Here is a 20,403-nt window from a genome sequence, read left to right on the forward strand (position 1 = left end):
ACAGATCATTGCTTCCCACTTGTGCCACTGAGCTAGAGAGTATGGCTGCAGCCCAAGTAAAGACCAAGTTGCCTCTCCTCCCCCAACTCTGTCTCTCTCCTATCTCCCGTACCCCCCTTTTCCAACTGGCATATTGCCTTAAGACTGCACAAGGCAGAGAGAAGACAGTATTATTAGATGAGCTTAAATGAGTATTTAGGAGTCCTTTGATGATAAGAGAACCCCTTTTATTTCTGTAGCAGGTTTTATATCACAAAGGCGTGCAAAGAACGTAATCGAAGAGTCGTCTTCTGCGCACGATCGTGAAGCTTACAGATAGGGAAAAGCTATTAGACCATTCTGTTCCTCTGTGTGCAATGAAAGAGCAAGGTTTCTACTGAGAATGTTTCTAAAAATATTAAAACCATCGTTGTTAATAGTGCACAAGATCTCTGCATAAGCAGGGTGGAGCTCCCACTAGCTTTGCTGTGATGATAAATACAACTTAAAGTTTATACAAGCTTAGTCATCCTTACTGCTGCACTGGGAGCTGGTCAGAAACCACCGCTGGCATTTCTCACATAAAGCAACCAGTGCCAGTTTGCTATTTTAGGAAAGGAAGCGACTTATATTTTCTACCAGGCCTGAAACAAAACTGCAGTCTTTCTGCAGCTCTGCTGTTCAAGGCCTGTCAGTGTTTCCACAGTGAACCTTTATTTCCAGCCTGTTATGCTTTTGAAGAAATGTATGTGCTTCCAGACAGGATTTGGCCAAAACAAGCACCACTCCTGATGCTACTTTTTTGAAGTGGTTTGTAAATAAAAACAAGCAAACATTTTCTACTTTCAGAATTATCCCATTCCAGCTCCCTGTAAAATGCAAACCTTATACATTCCCTGGGGCTTCTTGCCAGTGTTGGCCATTTTCCAAAGGGATCTTCTAGTCCTTTCAGGTACCCTTCTCTGTATTTGGGTGCCACAGAAAATAACTGAGCAAAAAGCAGGAGAAAAAAATTGATGAAGCCGATGCCCAACCTCTAGTAGAGTCAGCTCTGGACCTCCGCACCCCTTCAATTCTGCTTTAAATAATTTGAGGGCTTTGATCCCACACTGACTGTGTGCTCACACATAACCATCAGTACTGACTTCATCACAAGAACCAGGTTGTCAAAGGGCCTTTCTGAGTAACGTGCACATTAAAACCAGCATTAGATGCACTACTGCAAGTAAGGCTACAGTTCTCTCCTGGTTACTCTGCCCCTATCCCCCACCTCCTGCTTGCCTGGGAACCCCACTCTAGGTTCCCCCCGCCATCCCTAAGTGTGGAGGGATCAGGAGGGATCAATGTCCATGTGATTCTTCAAAAGACATGTGGGTTGGGAAGAAAGCAGCGGCAGATGGGTCAGCACCAGAGATTAGAGATTGCCGTCTCATCCTGCCACGGGCGCTGGGAACAAAACCTCAGGAGACTGTGGGATTTTTGCACGATCACACTTCACTGACTTCTTATCACCAATCCGTATTTTTATTCCGAACATCTTCCTCTTAGTTGTTTTACAGTTTCCTTCACAAGCAGCATTCTTCTCTCCCTTCTACCCATCTCCCCATGTAACATCCTGCCCTTCTCCATAGCCTGACTCCCATTTCCCGTTCGCACAAACACAAGCAGCACGCAAACCAGCGCAGATGAGCCTAACTGGCCTTTATCTCTAGGAATGCACTCCACACACGCGTGTTCTTTGCTCCCCAAAAGCCCTTCCACGTGGTCCAGATTGCATGCTACAGCTTCTGTACCATCATCTCCCTCTTCTACCAGTAGCTCAGCTTTTCCGTGGAGAGAACTAAACTGGTTTAATATAAACACATTCAGTAAAACCATTACAAAACCCCATGTGGCTGTGGTTTAAATGAGGGTCAACTGAAACTAGTTAGGAATGGCTTCAAATTAAATCAAAGAAGAGAACCTACCTTAGAGGAGTTTTTTGTCACATTTACTCTTGTAAATGTGTGTGGCTTAAGCCTAAATGAAGGACTTCAAACTTTCACTTGCACCTTTTCTATTGCGTCTCCCCTTGCCCTGTTCCTCACTAAGCACAGCAAAAGCCCATTAAAGAAGTCACGGTAGTGGCCAGAAGCTGTTTTGTTTATACCAGCTCTTTAAATATTATTTAATTTCTACTCTGCTTGATGAAGTGTGCTGTTGTATAAAGCCACATGGCTCAGTCAGCTGTAAGCACTGAAAGGAGAAGAGTCAGAGAAAAACAGCAGTCCCAGCACTTCTGACTTTTTTCCCCAAAGTGAAGGGAAGGCAGTGGACACTCACCCATGACTTCTTGGGCTTCAAGCAGGAAGAGGTCACTCCAGGGCCCGCATCCTGCAGAGTTCAGCACGCACACCCTGATGATCAGGTCTTTGAGAGGGTTCCACGTTGTGAGATTAGCTTTTGTATCCTGTACAATCATCTCCCCCTGAGAGCAAATGGCAACAAACTGTAAGCTGTCTTAAAAGGAATCTAGTCTAAAACTTCACCTTTAAAATTAAACCAAAACATTCATTGGTGCTATAACAAAGCTTGGGAGTTGTGACTCCTGTGTCCTAGTCTCAGTTTTGCCACTAACTTGGGCTGTCATCTTGGGTTTCTCTTCTCAAAAATTGCTAACAGCTTCCCAGGGCATAGGGAAGAGATGAGGTTTAATGATTTCCTCCTTTGAGGTCTTTCCATGAAAGTTGCTACAGAAATGCTTTTTTTCCTGCTATTAAAAAAATACACCTCCTTCTTGTGGTTTAAACACAAAGATGCGCTAACATACTGCAAAGCATCTGACAGTTTTAATCCAAGGGAGGAGTCTGTGTTTTAACTTGTTGACCAAATCCCAAATGGCTTCTGAATTTCATGGCCAATTTTCACTTAGGATGGCAAGGCCAACTCATTTTCAGTAATTTTGTGAATCTTCTTCATACACATCATTTGCAGTAAACCCATGAAGATTTGGCTGCCACCACTACCACAATGTAAATTCAATGGGAACTCAAGATATCGTCATTCAAAGTCAATAACGCTGACCTAGTATGAAATGGGTCACGCAAAAAAGGAAGTAAGTCTCTTTTCCCTCTAGCTGTCTATTATTACAGGCTTGTTCATCATTAATAAGCACTGGCTAAATACATATTAAGAGGCAAGAAACCATAAGAAATGCTGTGAACTTCAAAGGCAGATAGATACCTGAGAAAGGTCAACGCTGAAGAACAAATGAAAGGCCGCCTACCCTGACAGGGTCCTTTCAACTCCCTACATATTGTAAACGAAATAAAAGAATCCGCAACCTTCTTTCTGTGATTTACAGTATAACTCATTCACTTGTTAAATACACCTTTGCTGCTAGGATTTGGAAAGCCAAGTCCCAGTCACAGGAGAGAGAAAGCCCAGATCCTGCACTGTCTGAGCTGCCTTTGGGACAGCACTAGAAAGAGGCAGAGACAAACTGAATTCTCTCTATGTTGTCCTTGTTGTACAAGAACAGCAGAGAACTGGTCTGTGCGCAGACGAACATTCAAGTGAAGGAATTCTGAATATGCCAGGAAGGGAGAAATAGGCCTAAATCTTGAGGCCAATTGAGGAGTTGTGGCAAATCAGAATAGATCCATTTACACAAAAGCAAGGCCAGCAATCTAGTCTCCTGGTATGGATAAGGGATGAGGGACCCTCAATGCCTAGAAAATTTAATTTGAGCATTCTCCAACTCTGTGCCCAATGGCTCAGCTGCCCTCTCAATCTGTTACCTGAGTTACATTATCTTGAATCCATTCCAGCCTGTATCCCAGGACATTTTCTTTCAGCACGTCTGGAGCCACACCTTCCCACTCCAAAATCAGACCAGGATCTCTTTGGATAACATGGATATTTTGTGGGGTGCTGCTTGGAGCTGAAAGCAGAGGACAGAACACAGTCACTCTGTGCAGGAAAATAAGGCATTATCCACACTGAAAATGGCTGAAAAGACAGTTTCACCCTCTGTCCTGAGATCAGCCGGAGGAGAGAGCATGAGGCTTCTGCAAGCCACCAGCACCATATTTGCTTCAAGCGGAGAAGATAATGTTGGTCAGCATCTCTTGTTTCTTCCTGAGACCCCAAGAATCTCAGAAAGCCAATGGGACATATTTGACTGCGTACTATTATTTTATGTTAGGTGTCAGGAGACCCTTAGAGTGGACAAGCAGTCTGACAGTGTAACATTTCCTGCATTTCAGAATTAGCAAGGAGGACTTCAATGAAGTTTATCATCGTCGCTTTTTCGGATTCAGAATTGCATTCCTGTTCTTGTCTGCTATTTGCTTACCAAGCTCCAGGGTCTGGAAATAAACCCTGTCGGTGAAAGGGGAGCTGCCCATCTCATTGCTGCACTGCACACGAACGCTGTAGTTGGTGGAATGCTTCAGGCCTTGCACGCCATAGGCAAAGGGGGGCACTGGGGTGACTTCAGTGGAGACCTCCTGACCGTCTGGTGACTCCGCTACCTGTGCCAAGAGAGAAACGGAGAAAACTGTTACCATAAGCCATATGACTAACACGTCCGGAGGGGTAAGAATCCGTTTCATTGTTAGTTTAGGAAGGTGTAAGAGCAGATACGGTACCAGTGGTGTTTAAAATACTGAAAAAGGAGTTGTCAAGCTAAGAATCAGGAGCCATGCCTTTATTTGGTTTAAGTGACATCACTCTCCTAACTCTGGCAGGACAATTTTCCTCCAGCTGAAAATTTGGTTCCATATTTTAAAACATTTCCTTACCTATGTTAAAATTGTACAGTTGATTATTATTTCCTTTAAAGAAACTAAATGTGCTTGTTGCTTTGAGTGCTAGTGGCTGGCTTCTGAGGCGTGTCTAAACTTGGGCAATGAAAATTGGTAGATCAACTTTCCTGTTGCCTAGCATCATCTTTTTCTCAACTTCTTTTTCAGAAGTTTGTGTATTTTCAGTTTTGTAGTGGATTAAAGACATGGTAGACACTGGTGGCTTGGTTCAACTAAACTGTTTCAAATTAAACTGAAAAGAAACTTTTTATCACTCCTGCAACCCTTCTCTTTTTTTTTTTTTCAAATCTGAACTTTTAAGCAACATGAATGTTAATTTCAATCTGATATCACTGTGTGCTTTTAATGCACAGACAGGTTCAATGTTCCTGCTTTTGTACTGACAATAGCAGAAATCACTGCATAGCTCCCAGGCTCAGCCTATCTTTCTTCTCAAGTGTGTATGAAATAGCAAAGCTGGGAGTAAAAGCAAAGTGTACTGACAGAAGTGAAACACTCATGTGGACTTCATATTCTTTATCTAGCAGTCTTTCTCCCTTTCTCCCTGCCCTTCTGCTCATTCTCATGCACACTTTTGGCCCACTGATTTATTTGGCTAATAAAAAGGAAGAATCTTAAGTTTCCTTAATAGAAAAGCATATTGCTGTCACTATCAGCGTCATCCAAAGCAGGGAAAAAACAAGCAGACTTTTGTGTAAAACCCTGTCAGTTTGATGATGTGTTTCTGTTCAACAGTCTGAAGAGTCGGGGCTCTTACATCTGCTCCCTTTATGCCCTGGAACATGGCTTGTGTTAACAGTGAGTAAACATGGCGAGTCCCTACGCTGTCCCCAGAAGCAATCTGCCTGTCTGAACATGGTGATCTTGGGGCATCCGCTGCACTTCCCGAGTGCCAGAAAATCACAGCCAAGTTTCAATCCCCCTTCTCTTTCTGGGAGGCTCCGAGCAGAAGCGCAATCGTGGGGAGCCAGGAGCGTGTGGATTTTCACATGGAAATGTGGGTCAATGTCTCTCACAAGATCTCTCAGTGTGGGAGACAGAGGAAGCACGGCTTTCTGTCAGTGGAGGGTTATTGCCAAGTTACCCTGCTCCCAGATCCAAACGCAGGAACTTCGTCCTCCTCAAACAGAACAGAAAAGGCTTAGAAAAGGGGTGAGAGACTGCTGAGTGGACAGAAACCGAGCTGCTCTGATTCAGTCTCTTTTCCACATGTCCCATCCCCCCCACCCCTGCCCCTGCCAAAAGTGAGAGGGGGAACTCAAAACCCAGGGTGATTAGCATTGCAGCATGCAAGCCAGAGAGAATAGGCTGTTCCAACTGGAGATAACTCGCATTGTAAAACAGAGGAAGAAAACCATTTTCGAGTGCGAACAAGAACAGAAGCAGCAACAAAACCCAGAGATCAGGGCCAGCTATATTCATTCAGGGATTCCTTCTGTCAGTGAGTTAAAACAAGATGATGGTTTCTTTTACTTATGAAAGGGAATAAACATCAGAGCATGAAATCTCTGGTTACCTCCCCAAATAAAAAGAGGACTGCAAGTAAATTAGCTAGGCTGCTTCCAGCCTACCTTGTATTTATAATCCTCCTCTACATGGTTGGCAACACCCCATAGAAATTCCACTCCAGCTCACTTGCTGCTTGTGTCAACAGTGTCCAGGTAGGGAAAGGACAGGGGCCCAATATTCACACCTGGCAGATAAATCTATGGGGCCTGTGCCTGGCTGTGTTTGCATGGCCTGCTTCAGGAATCACCGTTTCTTTTTGACCCTCAGTTACCAGCTGATTGATCTGATTTTACAGTTAAGCGTGCAATGCTAGAAACTAACTCTGCTTGAAGTTGAATGCGTAACATTGTTTGCAGGAACCTAACGAAGCAGCCCAATTTTTCAGAGATGTTGAGTACTCAGCACCTGGTAGAGCTAAAGGATATTATCACCACTGATTTTCTGGACAGAATTGGTCTTTGACAATGGAAAACCAATCAAGATTTAGAGGCAGGGCTTAAAATTACTTTGCAACACGCAAACAGGCCTGACTTTGTATCAAAAAGCCCAAACTGTTCTCCTGCCGCCATCACTCCCACCTGTTCTGTACCACATCCTATACTTTGCAAGCTCCTCATCCCTTGGGCTCACAGGTGTGTCCAGATCCCAGCATCTCCTCTGGCAGCGCAAAGCACGGGGCTGAGCTGGCACGGGCGTCACAGGCCACCGCACTGCACTAGAAGAAGTCACCACGGGCCAGCTGCTCCAGGCTATCAGGACGCATGAGCACCCTGCAGCCACCCACGGGCACTCCCCGTAGAGTGATACGTGCTTCACAGGCGCTGCAGTGTACGACTCCGCGTGGAGCAGCTGCCACGGAGCAACCGATGTGACAACCTGCCGGGAGGGAGAACGGGGCCAGTCTCACATTCTCAACTGGACACTTCATGCTCAAAACTGGCCCTGCTGCTCAGCACCTATTTATGCCCCAAGTTGCATCCTGGTAAATTTCCGTGTTTTAAAACCGTGGAATAAGAATTCAAACACTGCTACAAAGCAGTTAGGAGGCCCAAGCAGTGTGGTGGCTCAGAGGAGTCCCATTCTTCATGCAGGACAGGGGTCATACCTGAAGAGTGCAAGAGTGGAGGGGTGCGCGGCCATCAAATCCTGGCACCCAGACCACGCTGGCATTGCTGCTGGTGACTTGGCTTACAGTTACATTGAGAGGCGGGAGAGGCATGGCTACAAAGGAAACAAAGAGACCTTTCAGTATACACAGAACTGAGCAGGTATTCACAGGAAAATAGCAGAGGCTTGAGGCTAGAAATTATGCAATGAAATCACTAACAGAAATGGTACAATATCACATCTTTAGAGACTGTGCCTGACTGTTGTGAATGAAACTATTATCTTAACATTGAACAAGCTTTTGGCATCCATTCTTTAATAGTCCAGCATACTTGCTTGACGCATACAGGCAGCAGTTGATCTCTTTGATAGCAATGCCAGTGTGTGATGTTTACACCTTGGCTACTCAGCCCTCTTCCCTGCCCCCTCCATTGCAACGCATGACCCAGCCCTGCGCACACAATTGCCTGTGGACCTACATTGTGAAACAAATCAGGGCTTTAAAATTCCTCCCTTGGTTGTCAGTCCAGCCCCCGAAACCAGCTCTGCCAGCACCAGTCGAAGGATGCTTTGCTGTAGTGACCCGGAGACCCCGCAGCTGGATTTGCAGTAGACCACTTCCTGCTGTGAGAGCACTGCCTCCAGCTGTCCATCACAAACCCGTCCTGAAACACCCTGGGATGGAGCCTGGACTGAAAACTGGGCCTCCTTCAGGCTTGGGATGAAGCCCTCTGTCTTTTATAGAGGGACAATTCAAGGCGAAGGGAGGGCCTATTACTGTGGCTGATACCACACTACAAATTAAGGGCAGAGCCAGGAACAACATCAGCCATTTAATCAGATGTTTGTGCTTCCTACCGCCACAGAGCCGCACCAGAGCGCTGCCCCTCTGCTCTCGCTCTGACCAGACACTTCCACCGCTGCAGGGGCCTCTAGCATGTTGCCGCATTAACCTGAGCTCTTTAGCTTTCTTTTAGGAGCCTCAATGCTTCCCTTTGCCTTCTCTTTTCCTCCCACTGTAATTCCACAGTTACATCCTGTTCTTCCCAATATACCCCTCACCATCCCTTTTTCACTCCTGAGTCTGTTTTTATTTAGGCACTTCACTCGTGAAAAAATTACCAGCTTCATGAATACTAACCTCTCTCCCGACCTTTTGCTCATTTTAAAAAATCCTATGCTGCTGCCACGAGTAATACTCTTCCTGCAGCACCTCAACAAATTGTACCCTGAGGAGTCCTCTTTCAAAAACCCAACGGTCCTCAGGAGAAGGCTCTGCCTACAGACAGAATTTTCCACCTCTCCTGAGCTGTATCCAGTGGAAAGCAGCAGTGGAAAAGTCATTGCAAACCAGAATTCCTCCAGCTGCATCTTCTACTTTGTCTCCCACTGCACCGAGGACAACCACAATACTGCCTTCAGCATCTCCACAGGGCCATCTTGCAGGAGGAACGCTTAGACTAAAGATCTCTACAGAGAGCCTAGAGGAGAAGGTGGGGCAGAGAATAGATGGTGCCACAGATTAACCCTATAAAGCCTTTGTTGTCTGGTTAACTAGTTACCAGGACTCCGGGCAGGGGGCTGCCACCTAGATAAGAACAGTGCGCGTGGGTGGGAGGTGGGGCGGCAGAGCAGGTCTGGGATGGAAGATGGGCAATGAGTTCTTTGCCTTTCAGTGAAAGGTCTTTGTGAGTTAACTTAGACTTTTCTGTGCCTTGGTTTCATTCCCTTTTGATGTTGGGTAATCAGGTTTGTAAGCTCTTTGGGGGGGGGGAAGCTTGCTTACTTCAGTATCATTGAAACGTTGCCCTTAACTGAAGTCTTTTGTAAACACACTTGTAACTTTTGGGTTTAGCAACATGTAATTTTCAACACTGGATGGCAGGCCCAAAGGAGGTACAGGCTATTCCACCAGCGAGAATAAATAATCAACTGCTAACACAACCACTCTGTAATGGAGACGGCCACTGAAGAGGGTCAGCTTGCGAGCACCTTCCCCTGACTCTGCAGTTTGTAGAAAGGACAGATGCGGTTTCCCCATCATGTGTTGGGAAAAAATTCTGGGTGACCGTTTCCTGTTGTGTTCTGAAACGCAGGACACGACCCTAAAAGTCTTAGCTGTACACATGAAGGAGAGCAAAGCCAGTCTGAATACAGGACCTTGAGCGTTAACATATGAGACTTAACTTCCTCTGTACTTGTAGAGTGGCTGGAACAATGGGGCTTTGTACACGGCGGGGGACTGTGGGCTACAACAACAGTAATTTTCTGCTTGGAGTACACCCAGCACATTGTGGGCACTACAGAGAGTAGGTAATGAACAACAACAGCAACAAATAGGAAGAAATGTTAACAGTTTGTAAATGTCCTAGCAAAAATATTTGCCTCTGGAAACACAGAAGAAACAAATTGTTTAATAGATTGTAGAAAGACTTCAGAGTCCTCATTAGCAGATGGATCTGTGTGAGAGAGGAAGGCCCTGATCATGCATGTACGGACAACTACTCCCAGGAGTAATTTCACTGAAGTCTACATTTTCAGAGTATCAAGGACTAAATAAACATTATCTGGGCCTGCTCCTGTTCCTGCTGATGTCCTTGTTAGGAGCTTTGCTTTAATTTTAACAGGGGCTGTACTAGATCTTCAAAACTTTTGCTCTTCAGAAGAGCCCCATCACTTTCCTAAGTTTATAACTAGTCTTTTAGATATATCTTTGAGGTACTACAGTTAGAACTTTTACGACTACAGCACTGGACTTGCTATTTAAAACCTGTTTTTTATCTCTAGGACATGCCACATACTGGTGCAACATTTGCCGAATCACTTAAGTTTGCTCTTCCTCAGCTCTAAAAAGTGTGTGTGCACAAGTGTGTGATGGTGGTATGTCCCTCCCAAACAGGTAGCTGATGATGGACCCCTATGGAGAACTTTTGGCTAAATGTAATTGCTGGGAAATGCGAGAATTCTGAGGCCTTTACCTCATCATCTTATTAATGGTTAAAAAGAAAAATTTTTTAAATCTGTGTTAACATTAAAAAAAGAAAAAAGCTTGTTTATGCTAAAAGTTATTTCAAATTACAGCTTGATGATATTTTTTAAAGCATAATAGCTTTGTGAACTAAATTCTATCCCAGGATAAAAATATCCATACAAGACATATTCCACAATAACTAATTCCTCTGTGTAGACAAGCCTTTAAGGCAACAACTCCAAACATTTTTAAATTAAGTTATAAATCTTAACTAGTCCAACATACTGCATTCTTGGCATAGCCGTAACCACAATGTCCTGGAGAAAAATACACTGTAAGAGCCGTAGATCTACAGCTGGATTTTAAGCTATCCTTTAGTGAATATGAGCTAATACAACTCTGAGTTCTGATACAGACATAAATGCTTGCTCTTATTCGCGCTGAGCAATAAGCTACCACTTGGAACAAATTATTTTTGTGACATGCCTCCCCTGGAACTGATAATCATGTCATTCAATGCGAATTAAAGCATGACTAAAAATTCAAATGCAGAAGCATCTCAACATGAAGAGGACGGGAAGAGCTGATTGCTCTGATTATCCCTGTTTCAGTCACCTGGCGAAACACAGAGGAAACATGACATCAACTTAGGGACTTCCAAATGGCAACTGGTCACGCGAAGGCTAGGAATTATTTGTTTTGAATGAGTTTTTAGAGAGCAAAGAATTAAAAAAAAAAATCCATAAAAACAGTGTGGATGAGCAGACTTTACTGGCCACTGGTGATCGCCTTCCTTGTCTTTCTTCGGCATCTAATGTGATGCCAACAGAAGCAAGCAGAAGTAATGGCCTCTTTAGCTCTAACAAGACCTGTCTATCTCCAAGAAGGAGAGATTTCCCCAGCTACAGGTTTATATCCAGTTTCATCTCTCACAAACAATTTGACTGCTCTGGCTCTCTCCCTTTCAAGGCAAAACTGTTATTTGACATCAGATATCCACTCCTGAATCAGATGTGGTTTATTTTCAACAACCTGGTATATGGCCCTGCATAGCGAGCAGGGAACTGCTGTTAGAGCACGAAGCATTGTTTCGACTGCTGAGAGCTCCAACCACTGCTGGTTGCTGGCAGCTTTGAGACAGCCCTTTGCATCAAGGAGCCCCACTTTCCCTCCCCAGAGAGCAAACCCGAGTCCCTTGCCCATTCTCTTGCACCCTCTCACCTTTAATTTGAACAGTGGCTGTCCGAGATGAAGACAATCCCTTTACGTTGTGAGCTTCGCAGGAGAAAACTGTGCTTTGATTAATACCTGGAGATCAGCCAAGAAAAGGAAAGGAAACACAAACAGCTATATAATCCAGCTTCAACCTTCAGCAGAATTTCAATTACGTGCGACATCCAGCTCAAGCTGTACAGGCAATTGGAGGGCTGAGTTGGGTGCCCATCAAAGGCACGTGGATTTCAATGTAATTAACGTGTTAAACACATTTTTAATGGAGAGAGTGTGGCAATGCAGAAGAGCTTCCACGGGAGCTTCAGAAAGTACTGAAAAAGAAAGATGAATCTGGCAGAACAGCAGCTCACAGCGCTCAGTTAGTAGATGTCCACTTCTCACTTTCTGGTGAGCATCTTTGGAGCAAGGATCATTCTGAACCATCTGCTTATACAAGGCCCATCGCTCTGGATCTCAGCCTGCCACCCGAGCAACAACCATCTTCTAACTGGGCTATAAGCCCAGGCAAACTTCCAAGCAGATGCTGCAGATTTCAAGCTAATGCCCGCCTGTCTCTCACCTTGCATCAGACTTTTGAAGACACGTAAAGGAAGTGGAAGTAAAATGCTACTGCATCAGCACTGAGGCACTTTCCACGGGTGATACAATACAAGCGAGGATTACACTCCCTCTCTTCTGCGAGCATCTATCCACCCCACAGGGCCTGAACATGGCATCATACTGATGTCCGGTTGCTCCAAGACACATATAGGTATCGGTAATTAATCAGAATTGAGACAGATTTGCAAAGCTGCCTGGAGAAGTGTGTTCAGCATATGTTTTCACTCGACTTGGCCCTCAGTTGCCTTATAGGGCTCTATCTGAGAAAAGTTAAGGATTGGCACACTACAGGCATACAGTTTAGGAGGGAAAAAGACGTCAGAGCTGCACGGAGCAGCTTGCACAGTGTGTGTCTTTGCCCTTCGATTCATCTCCCAAGCCTGAGATTAACGGCACTGCGAAGAAGGTGTAGTGGAAGAGAGGAGGGACTGCTATAAAATGAAAGAGCAAAGTATTTTAGCTTTTTCCACTCAGCCTAGTGAACGAGACGAAAGTGCTGCCAGCAGGCTGAAGGCCAGGCAGCAGAGCAGAGCAGCACCTGACGTGATAGGCATGTGCCAAAGACAGAACCAAACACCGCCCTGCCCTGAGGAAAACACAAAACTCACCACAAACCAAGATCTCCTTACTCTCTAGCACCATTGCCAGCACTGCTTTCCAAATATAACAATCTTTTTACCAAACCAACTGCTTGCTGAACCTTCTAAATGTTGGCTTTCTAGCCAGTACTTTATTATTATTTTCTTCAGAATTTGATACTTTCTTTAGCTAGCAATGCTTGTTTTCTTACCAACCATCTTTTGTTTGACATGCTGTGGCAATCTGACCATGCAGCTAGTGTCCTGCTACATTTTTTCCATTGCAAAGACAAGATCTGCCCAAGGAACATCCCAAAGAACACTGAAAGGGGCAAAGGAAGGTGCTGGTGACAAATATATATAATAGCAATTCATTTGGAGAATCACCAGGAGTAGATGCCCTTCTTCAGGCCCCCATGCCACTGCCCCACGATGACAGAAGTTTTGTGAGGCACCATGGGATGAGTTCAGTGGAGGAAGGCAGACTTATTTTTTTTATTGTCTTTCCCCTCTCGATGATCAATCTTTTCAGTTTCCATTTCAACAGGCAGATTATATCATAAGGGAGCAGTTTTCATTTCCAACTTGGAACAGCATTGAGCAGCTACGTAAGAGAGGGAGCAGATAAAACCATTGCAAATCACAAACCAGGTTTTGATTTACATATAAATTAAGTTCTGAGGGAAGGCTTAATAGGATTGGATAGCTCAAAGGATGGCCAAAGATGTACAGAGAGAAACTCCCCCTGGGTGTAACTGTATTAACATTGATGAAGAGGCCCCAGAGATGACTGAGTCGTAAAACCTTTTCTTTCTAAATAGCTAGTTCAACTTTGGCTCAGGGCTGCTGAGAGTAATAAAACAGCAGCAAAGAGAAGAAGTAACGCAAAGCTGTTGGACAACTAAGCAGAACAAAGTTACCTTTAGGACGTAACTACAAGAATAGCTGTGGTCAGGTCCTGGTAGGGATACATAGCCCCTTCCCTGAAAGTGGGCTGAAGGGAGGCCTGAACATCTACTGGCTCCTGAGTTCCACAGCTGACGCTGCTGGGGAAGGCGGTCTTACCACCACGCACCTAGTGCCCGCTCTGCGGCCAACCTTGGTCTCTGAGGATATCAACCAGCCCACTTCAGCACCAATACAACCACTCTAAAAGTGTCAAACAATTACATGAGGCGGTCAGGTTTTAACGATAAGAGCATCCAGCAAGCCTGCAAGAACAGAGAGGTGGGGAAGAGAGGGGAAAGCAGTGTGTGACGTGGCTGTGCAAAGAAGGAAGAGGTGGCATCCGTTACATGTAAACACTTGGAGATTTCCAAGCCAAATGTCACCAACAGAGTCACTTAATATAAACATGAACACTCTCCATGAGGTGAAACAAAAGAGGCACCCAATGCAGCATCTGTCCAGTAGCATCTTTTCACAGTGCCAGCCCCACCCAAGCTCTGAAAAGCCTGTGCGTCTCAAGCCAGCAGAAAAAACACAGAGCAACGATCACCCCTCAAGACGACCTGGCTTTGTACGTGATCACGATCTCTCAGCCCTCGATGTACAGTCAAAGACCATTCTCACACTATGTGGCTACCCAGTGCCACTAGGCATGATCAGAAGAGAGCTCTCCTCCTCTTCTGATGCTCAAAATGATCCCCTGGATTGGCAGCAGCCTTACCTGACACATTTAAGATGGAGGGGGAGATGTCTGGAAGCCCCACTCTAGAGTCTCCCATCCACCAGACAATTGTCACTGGTTCAGGGGGACCAACAGCAGCACAGACCATATGAAATGGGGCATTAGGGGACACGGACACATCCTCAGGTTCCACAGTAAAGTAGGGCACACCTAGAAAAGCAACAGACAAGTGATAATAACTGGAGAGACTCCTTCTGCCTCTTGTTTATTTCCACTAATACCAGTGCCCAATACTGGACACCCACCTGCCCTGCCTCCATGCCTAATCCAACTCCTTCCAAGCCCTTCACAAGAACCAAGGGTCAGATACGCTGGATCACCTCAGGGCATGAATATCTCATGCTCACTAGAAGTCGTCAGAGAGAAAAGAGTGCTTGCTTCCCAAAATGCCTATGAAAAACCTTTTTCACTGAGTCTCCTATGAAGCAGGTTTTAGTGGCAGTATTTGCTTAATTTTTCAGCTGGAGAGATTGGAGTTTAAAAAGGCAACAGTCAATAACTTTAGCGGTGGCAGACACCACTTAATCCAGCTGCAGATACTTCTTGTTATGCATTAAAAACTGAAGCTTGTGAACATGTTGAACTAGTGGCTGTAACAAACCTGTGAATGAGGAAAGAATCCCCCCGGTGAAAGACTGGGATCATTTACAGTGCTCCTCTCCACAGCTTAATTGTCTGGAGCCACCCTCCAGCACGCTCCGACACCACGAGAACCAGACTGTCTTGTAGTTAGAGGTAATTTGTTTCAGAGCTGAAGGCTATCCATGGACACAGCTCTCTTGATAAGTCTCTGTTCCCCACCGTGGAAAGACTCCTGCTTGGTACAACAGGCCTTAGATCAGGTCCACAGGGAGCAAAACGCAGCTGCAATGCTAACTACCTCAGGTCATCTCTAAGTGGCAATAGCTGAGCGTAACCCAACACATCAAGCGATGTGGTTCCTCTTATGGGCAATGCCAAAACTTGTGTGGTTTCAGTGCTCCAAACCAGTAATACAAAATTCACCAACCATCAGCACCAGTGCTGACCCTGCAGGACAGCCGGCGTGCCCTTCTGGTGGAAGAGCTGAAGGTCCAGAGAACTGCCGAGTTCCCTTTTATACTCAAAACTTTGGGTGTCAAGCACAGCCGCTACCGACTGCGTCTACACCAAAATTAGTCTTTTCAGCTGGAAAAAGCGTGTTCTGGAAACTGCTGATCTGCCACCTCAAAGAAACAGAGGAACCAACAGCATTGTGCATTCACATGCTTAAATTACACTGTCTGTCCCTGGCCAAAGATGCTCCAGTTGGTGTGGCAGATGCTGAGCACCTCCAACAGCAGGCAACTGATGTAGGTGCCTAAATAAGATTTTAGAAGCCTAAGGCTTGCTTGGCATTTCCCCTACACTCCAGCTGAAAGTGGTGTCCTTTGGTCTTTCACTGATCATCCAGTTGCTGTTTGTGTCCTTCAGGTGGCAGTTTCTTTGTGCCTTCCTCGCCTCCTCGCCACTCCCTTTAGAGTGGCAAGTAAATGAACAAACAAACAGGTCTAAAAATAGGTCACTTCAGGAATGATGGTGCCTATCTGTACAAAGGCTAATGCTCAGGACAGGTATATTCATCATCATGATTTACAGCTGGGTTTTGCTTACGTGTTTTACTTTATTTTTTTATTGCAGTCATACATAAACAATAAAAGTGAATAAACTTTCCAGATACCAGCTGTGACATTTCCTCCTGCTTTGCCCTCCTTCTCCAAGGAAGATTAGAAGGGAAAATACCATCGTTTCTTCTAACTGTGAGCAGGATCCCTGCCTCCTGTCCCTTTGCTCTCCTTTTGGGAGGATCCTGCCCAGCTCAGCAGGTTTTCTCACTTTGGGAGCAGCTAACCAGATCAGACAAGACCACAATTAAAAACTCTCATAGTTGGAGGAGTGCAGCTGACTCATCCAGCTCAGGAACTTGCGCTGCCCCCGTATGTATGTTACCTGGATACCTCACTGTCTGCGACACGTTTAGCCTCCCAATTCCTGGTACAAGAGGTGAGTGCCGGCACCCCCCTTTCACAGATGCACCGTGGAGGCACTGAGCAGCCAACAGCCAGGAAATCAGTGGCAAAGCAAGGAAATGAGCCTGCCTATTCCCTGTTCCAAGCCGGCATCCAGCCTACAGGGCCGATTTTTTTTCTACAGCTCAGTTTTTAGACAGTGTTAATTCAGGGGGATGTGTCCATACAGGTGTGGCTGGGGCTCTGACTGTAGCCACAACAGGGGCTAGCAGCCCCGGGAACAGCCGCACGGTCAGAGGTGTAATTTCAGAGGGAAAGTTCTGTAAGAAACATAATCCGGATTTTTCAGGTGGTCACACTCCGCAGTGTGCCTCTTAGATTACCTCTCCGGGCATTGAATGCTATCGTGTTCTCGGTTAGGCCAGAGTCTAGTTTCTAAACCAGAAAACATTTTCAAAATAATTTTGTTTTTGTAATTCTGAGGAGTGTTTCATAAGATCAAACATTTTAGCTGTATTACAAAGACAGTTCAAATACCATTGCTACAAATTCTGCCTGATACCTAAGTGGATCTCAAGGCAGATATTAGACAGCATAGAAATCCATTCGAGCTTGCTTTAAGTTAGGTCACCAATAGTCCGCACTTGTTTGTGTGGCACACCGAAGGGTGTCAGCACCTACTCTGGTCATTCGCAGCCTTCAGTAAAGATTCTTTCTCAGTCAGAGAGGACAACGGTTGCTACCAATACAGCAACCACTTCTAGACAAAGCTGGTATGCCCAGGGAAGAAATACATACAGCGATAACAGTGGAAGTGGGACTGATAGGCTTTTGCATTCCCTAGTGTTTTCTTATGCTAACAGCTGACACATTTTTAAAAACCCATCCCTTATCACTACTTGTTATTTTTTAATTTTTTCCACTAACTCCCATTTCACATGATTACATGCTCCGTTCAAGTTTAACTAGCTCCTGCCATACTTGCTTTTCTCATAAAGGCAACTAGTTGCATTTTTAGTTACGCTTCCGCTGTAAGCTTTGGTCTTCATTCTCAACACTCCCCCTTACCTAGCTGCAGCGGGTTTTTGTGACTTTGATATTTCTTGCTGTGCTATCCAGAAGGGCTCCTTTGTTTTTCAGATGGCTTAGCACACTGAGCTACCCAATCACTCCTAACGCACCCACCATGCAAATGCAGCCACCTCTGGAGCGGGCCATGATAATTGGAATAGAAATAGAAACCCTGCACAATAGAGAGCGTTTTAAGCTGTAAACAACGTTCTCCAGTTGAAGCTGCACCTGAAAATTTAGGTGGACAAAAGCCTGGGATTTATGGAAGATAGCAGGTAAGCGTTCCTCTTCCCACGAGAACGGCTATGAATGTTTCTACGGCTCTGAGGGAGTGAGATCTTTGCTGTAAAACACCCAGATCACACCACCTCCCACGACACCCTCCCCACTCCCCCTCTTTAAGACTGTCGATTCAGCTCTGGCCCAAAATGTTACCAATTACATCCAAAAAGCCACTTCTTGCTGCAAATGCACTGTTCCTGTCAACTTCCTCACCAAATATTAAGCCATCCTACAACTACTAGCTTCTGAGGATCTAACACAATCATGGCTCAAGGAAAATGAAACTAGAGACAGTAAGAAGCCACCAATCCACGCTGCCTTGGGCGACTTTTGGGCAACCAGGTAGAAGTTATTCTTTATAAGACAAGACTGGGCAAAACAGTGCCACATGGAACAGTCACAGCTATGAAGCGCTGATGTACAGCACCTCTCCCAAAACTCAGAATTGGGCTAAAACTGTACCTTGCCTTCAAAGACCTGTTTGGCTAATACACAGAACCAGGCTGTGACCCTGCTTTGAGAAGTGGGTTGGACCAGATGATCCCCATGGATCCCTTTCAACCTGAACCATCCCGTCATTCTACGAATTATTTGGAGACCAAAGCAACAACTGATTGAGGGGCTGGAAAGAAATGTGTGTGCATGAAAGGATTTTTCACTTGTTGCCTAATGTGCCAAAATAAAACCAGAAGGTAATAAACTGACAGCTCCTCTCCTACCGTTTCTTACTCCTGCGCTGTAGTGATCTCACTGCAGTTAGCAGCAATGGTTCAGAGCCAAGAAGCCTGTCACTGGAGCAATCTGCTCTCACCACTTCCACCTAGAGCATATTGGTGGGTCAGCCCTGAAAGGAAACCGGCACTACTACTACTCCTTACCTTCCACTATGAGCCACACTTGCTGTGATTCTTCCTTCTTCCCCCCGTTCTCAACCTGGCACCAGTACTTCCCAGAATCTGTCCGCTCGACGGATTTCAAGCTGAAAAAAGTCAAAAGCCATATCGATATTTTACGTGGATAAAGCATGTTTTTGCCCCAAAGGACCCTCCAGTGTTTGGCAAACCAGATGCTCGGACAACACCCACTGAGACGCAGCCAGCTCTGGGGAGGAGGGCAACAGCTAGCCAGCACAAAGCGCGCGGCAGAACAGCGGAGACGGAAGGCTCCTCTCTAAAGTGGGTGGAGGGAATCCTCAGCAGAGCAGACAGCCTTCCTCCAAAACGTCATCACAGAAAACCCGTCATTTGTGTCCTTTGAGGATAGGAAGGGGTTGGTCATCTCGATCCTGAATCGTGACTCTAGCTAGCCTTCAAGAGAGACAGCTTGGCCTACAAAGTCTGAGCTAGCAGGAAACTCCAAATCACAAACCTCCAACGAGCCCGACTGTTTTGCCTCAGTTAGGTGACAGGACTGGTGACAGGAACAGATGGGTCAGAAAAGGTCCCTCCTTCGTCTCAACTGCACTCAGTGTTATTCTTATCCCAAGAGCGCCTCGCACTGCAAAACTCCTTGGGCCTCTCATTTGGTGATTTCAAGGGGTTATGCTGGCCTACTCCAGCACAGGACCTCACCCTACGAACTCTTCTGTGCCCTCCCTTGCTCAGCAACAGCTCCCCTTCTGAGAAGATGCATCCAAGCGGGGGAAGGCAGCCACGGGGACTGAGCAGCATTCAAGTCGTAGTCTTCCAGTTCAGGGGAGAAATTCTGCTCCTTGCTCCACCGCTGGAAATCTGCGGTATCCTCACTGCTGTTAGCAACACGAGGCTAGCGTGGTGAGTAAGGGCAGAATTTGGTCCCAAAGCGACAAGGTCTCAGCTACCAAAGGCACCAGTGTGACTCTGAGCGCCTGTCAATGTACAAACGTTGATTGCCCCCCGCGGGACGTGCAGCCATGCGTCTGCTGCCATGCAGGGATCCTCAGCAGATCTGATGCCCACCTTTCTAACGCTAGCAGTCTGCCTTGGGGAGGGGGATGAATGTCTCAGGAAGGAAGACAGAAAAGGGAGAGTGTTTGCTGAAATGCACAAAATGGACCCCCTACAGCCTGATTTTCAGAGCTGTACCTTCAAATGGCATCAGCTGTCCTGCCCATCCAGCCGCATGTTCTGAAACACAGCGATCGCAGCAGAGAGTCACACAGTGGGTGGTAGAAATGATCACTTTAGGAGAAGAAAGGAAAAAGGAGAAAGAGATACGGACACATCTAGATTTAGCACCCTATACTCAGCCCTGGTGCTGCAGAAAGTTCTCAGTGGACGAAAACAAGAGGTGAGAAAGGAGATCAGACTGAGAGACTGTGGGGGGCTAAGAGAGTCAACTAGGGGAACTGTGGGGAAGTAAACGGTATAGTTTCGAGACAAACTGTTTCCACAACATGATGTTATGCAATAGTTTTACTGGGAACAGATTTTTTTCCTGTCAAAATGTTTATTACAGACAAGCTTTAGCACAGAGACTTGTAGTTGCTGGAACTGGAGACTCCATGCAATGTCAATCCAAGAAACCTAACAGGAGATGAAGCCAGAGCTCAGGGAAGAGTGATTCTCAGTCAGTCAACAGTTTTGAGCCCTCACGGTGATGGCATGCT

General features: G+C 45.8%; 1 protein-coding gene across 2 annotated transcripts in view; it reads right to left on the reverse strand.

Annotated features, from left to right (window-relative positions):
• The window catches only part of TYRO3 (TYRO3 protein tyrosine kinase), a 43,245-nt gene that overhangs the window by 18,154 nt on the left and 4,688 nt on the right, over window positions 1-20,403 (reverse strand). For both annotated transcript variants that reach the window (XM_075152120.1, XM_075152119.1), the window contains exons 3-9: window positions 18,695-18,795; window positions 14,455-14,625; window positions 11,596-11,682; window positions 7,402-7,517; window positions 4,316-4,493; window positions 3,759-3,901; window positions 2,302-2,446 (exon numbers count right to left, since the gene is read on the reverse strand). In XM_075152120.1, the coding sequence (XP_075008221.1) occupies window positions 2,302-2,446; window positions 3,759-3,901; window positions 4,316-4,493; window positions 7,402-7,517; window positions 11,596-11,682; window positions 14,455-14,625; window positions 18,695-18,795 (941 nt within the window). The remainder of the gene's footprint in view (window positions 1-2,301; window positions 2,447-3,758; window positions 3,902-4,315; window positions 4,494-7,401; window positions 7,518-11,595; window positions 11,683-14,454; window positions 14,626-18,694; window positions 18,796-20,403) is intronic.

Source organism: Calonectris borealis, chromosome 5 (assembly GCF_964195595.1).
Source record: "Calonectris borealis chromosome 5, bCalBor7.hap1.2, whole genome shotgun sequence".
NCBI lineage: Eukaryota > Metazoa > Chordata > Aves > Procellariiformes > Procellariidae > Calonectris > Calonectris borealis.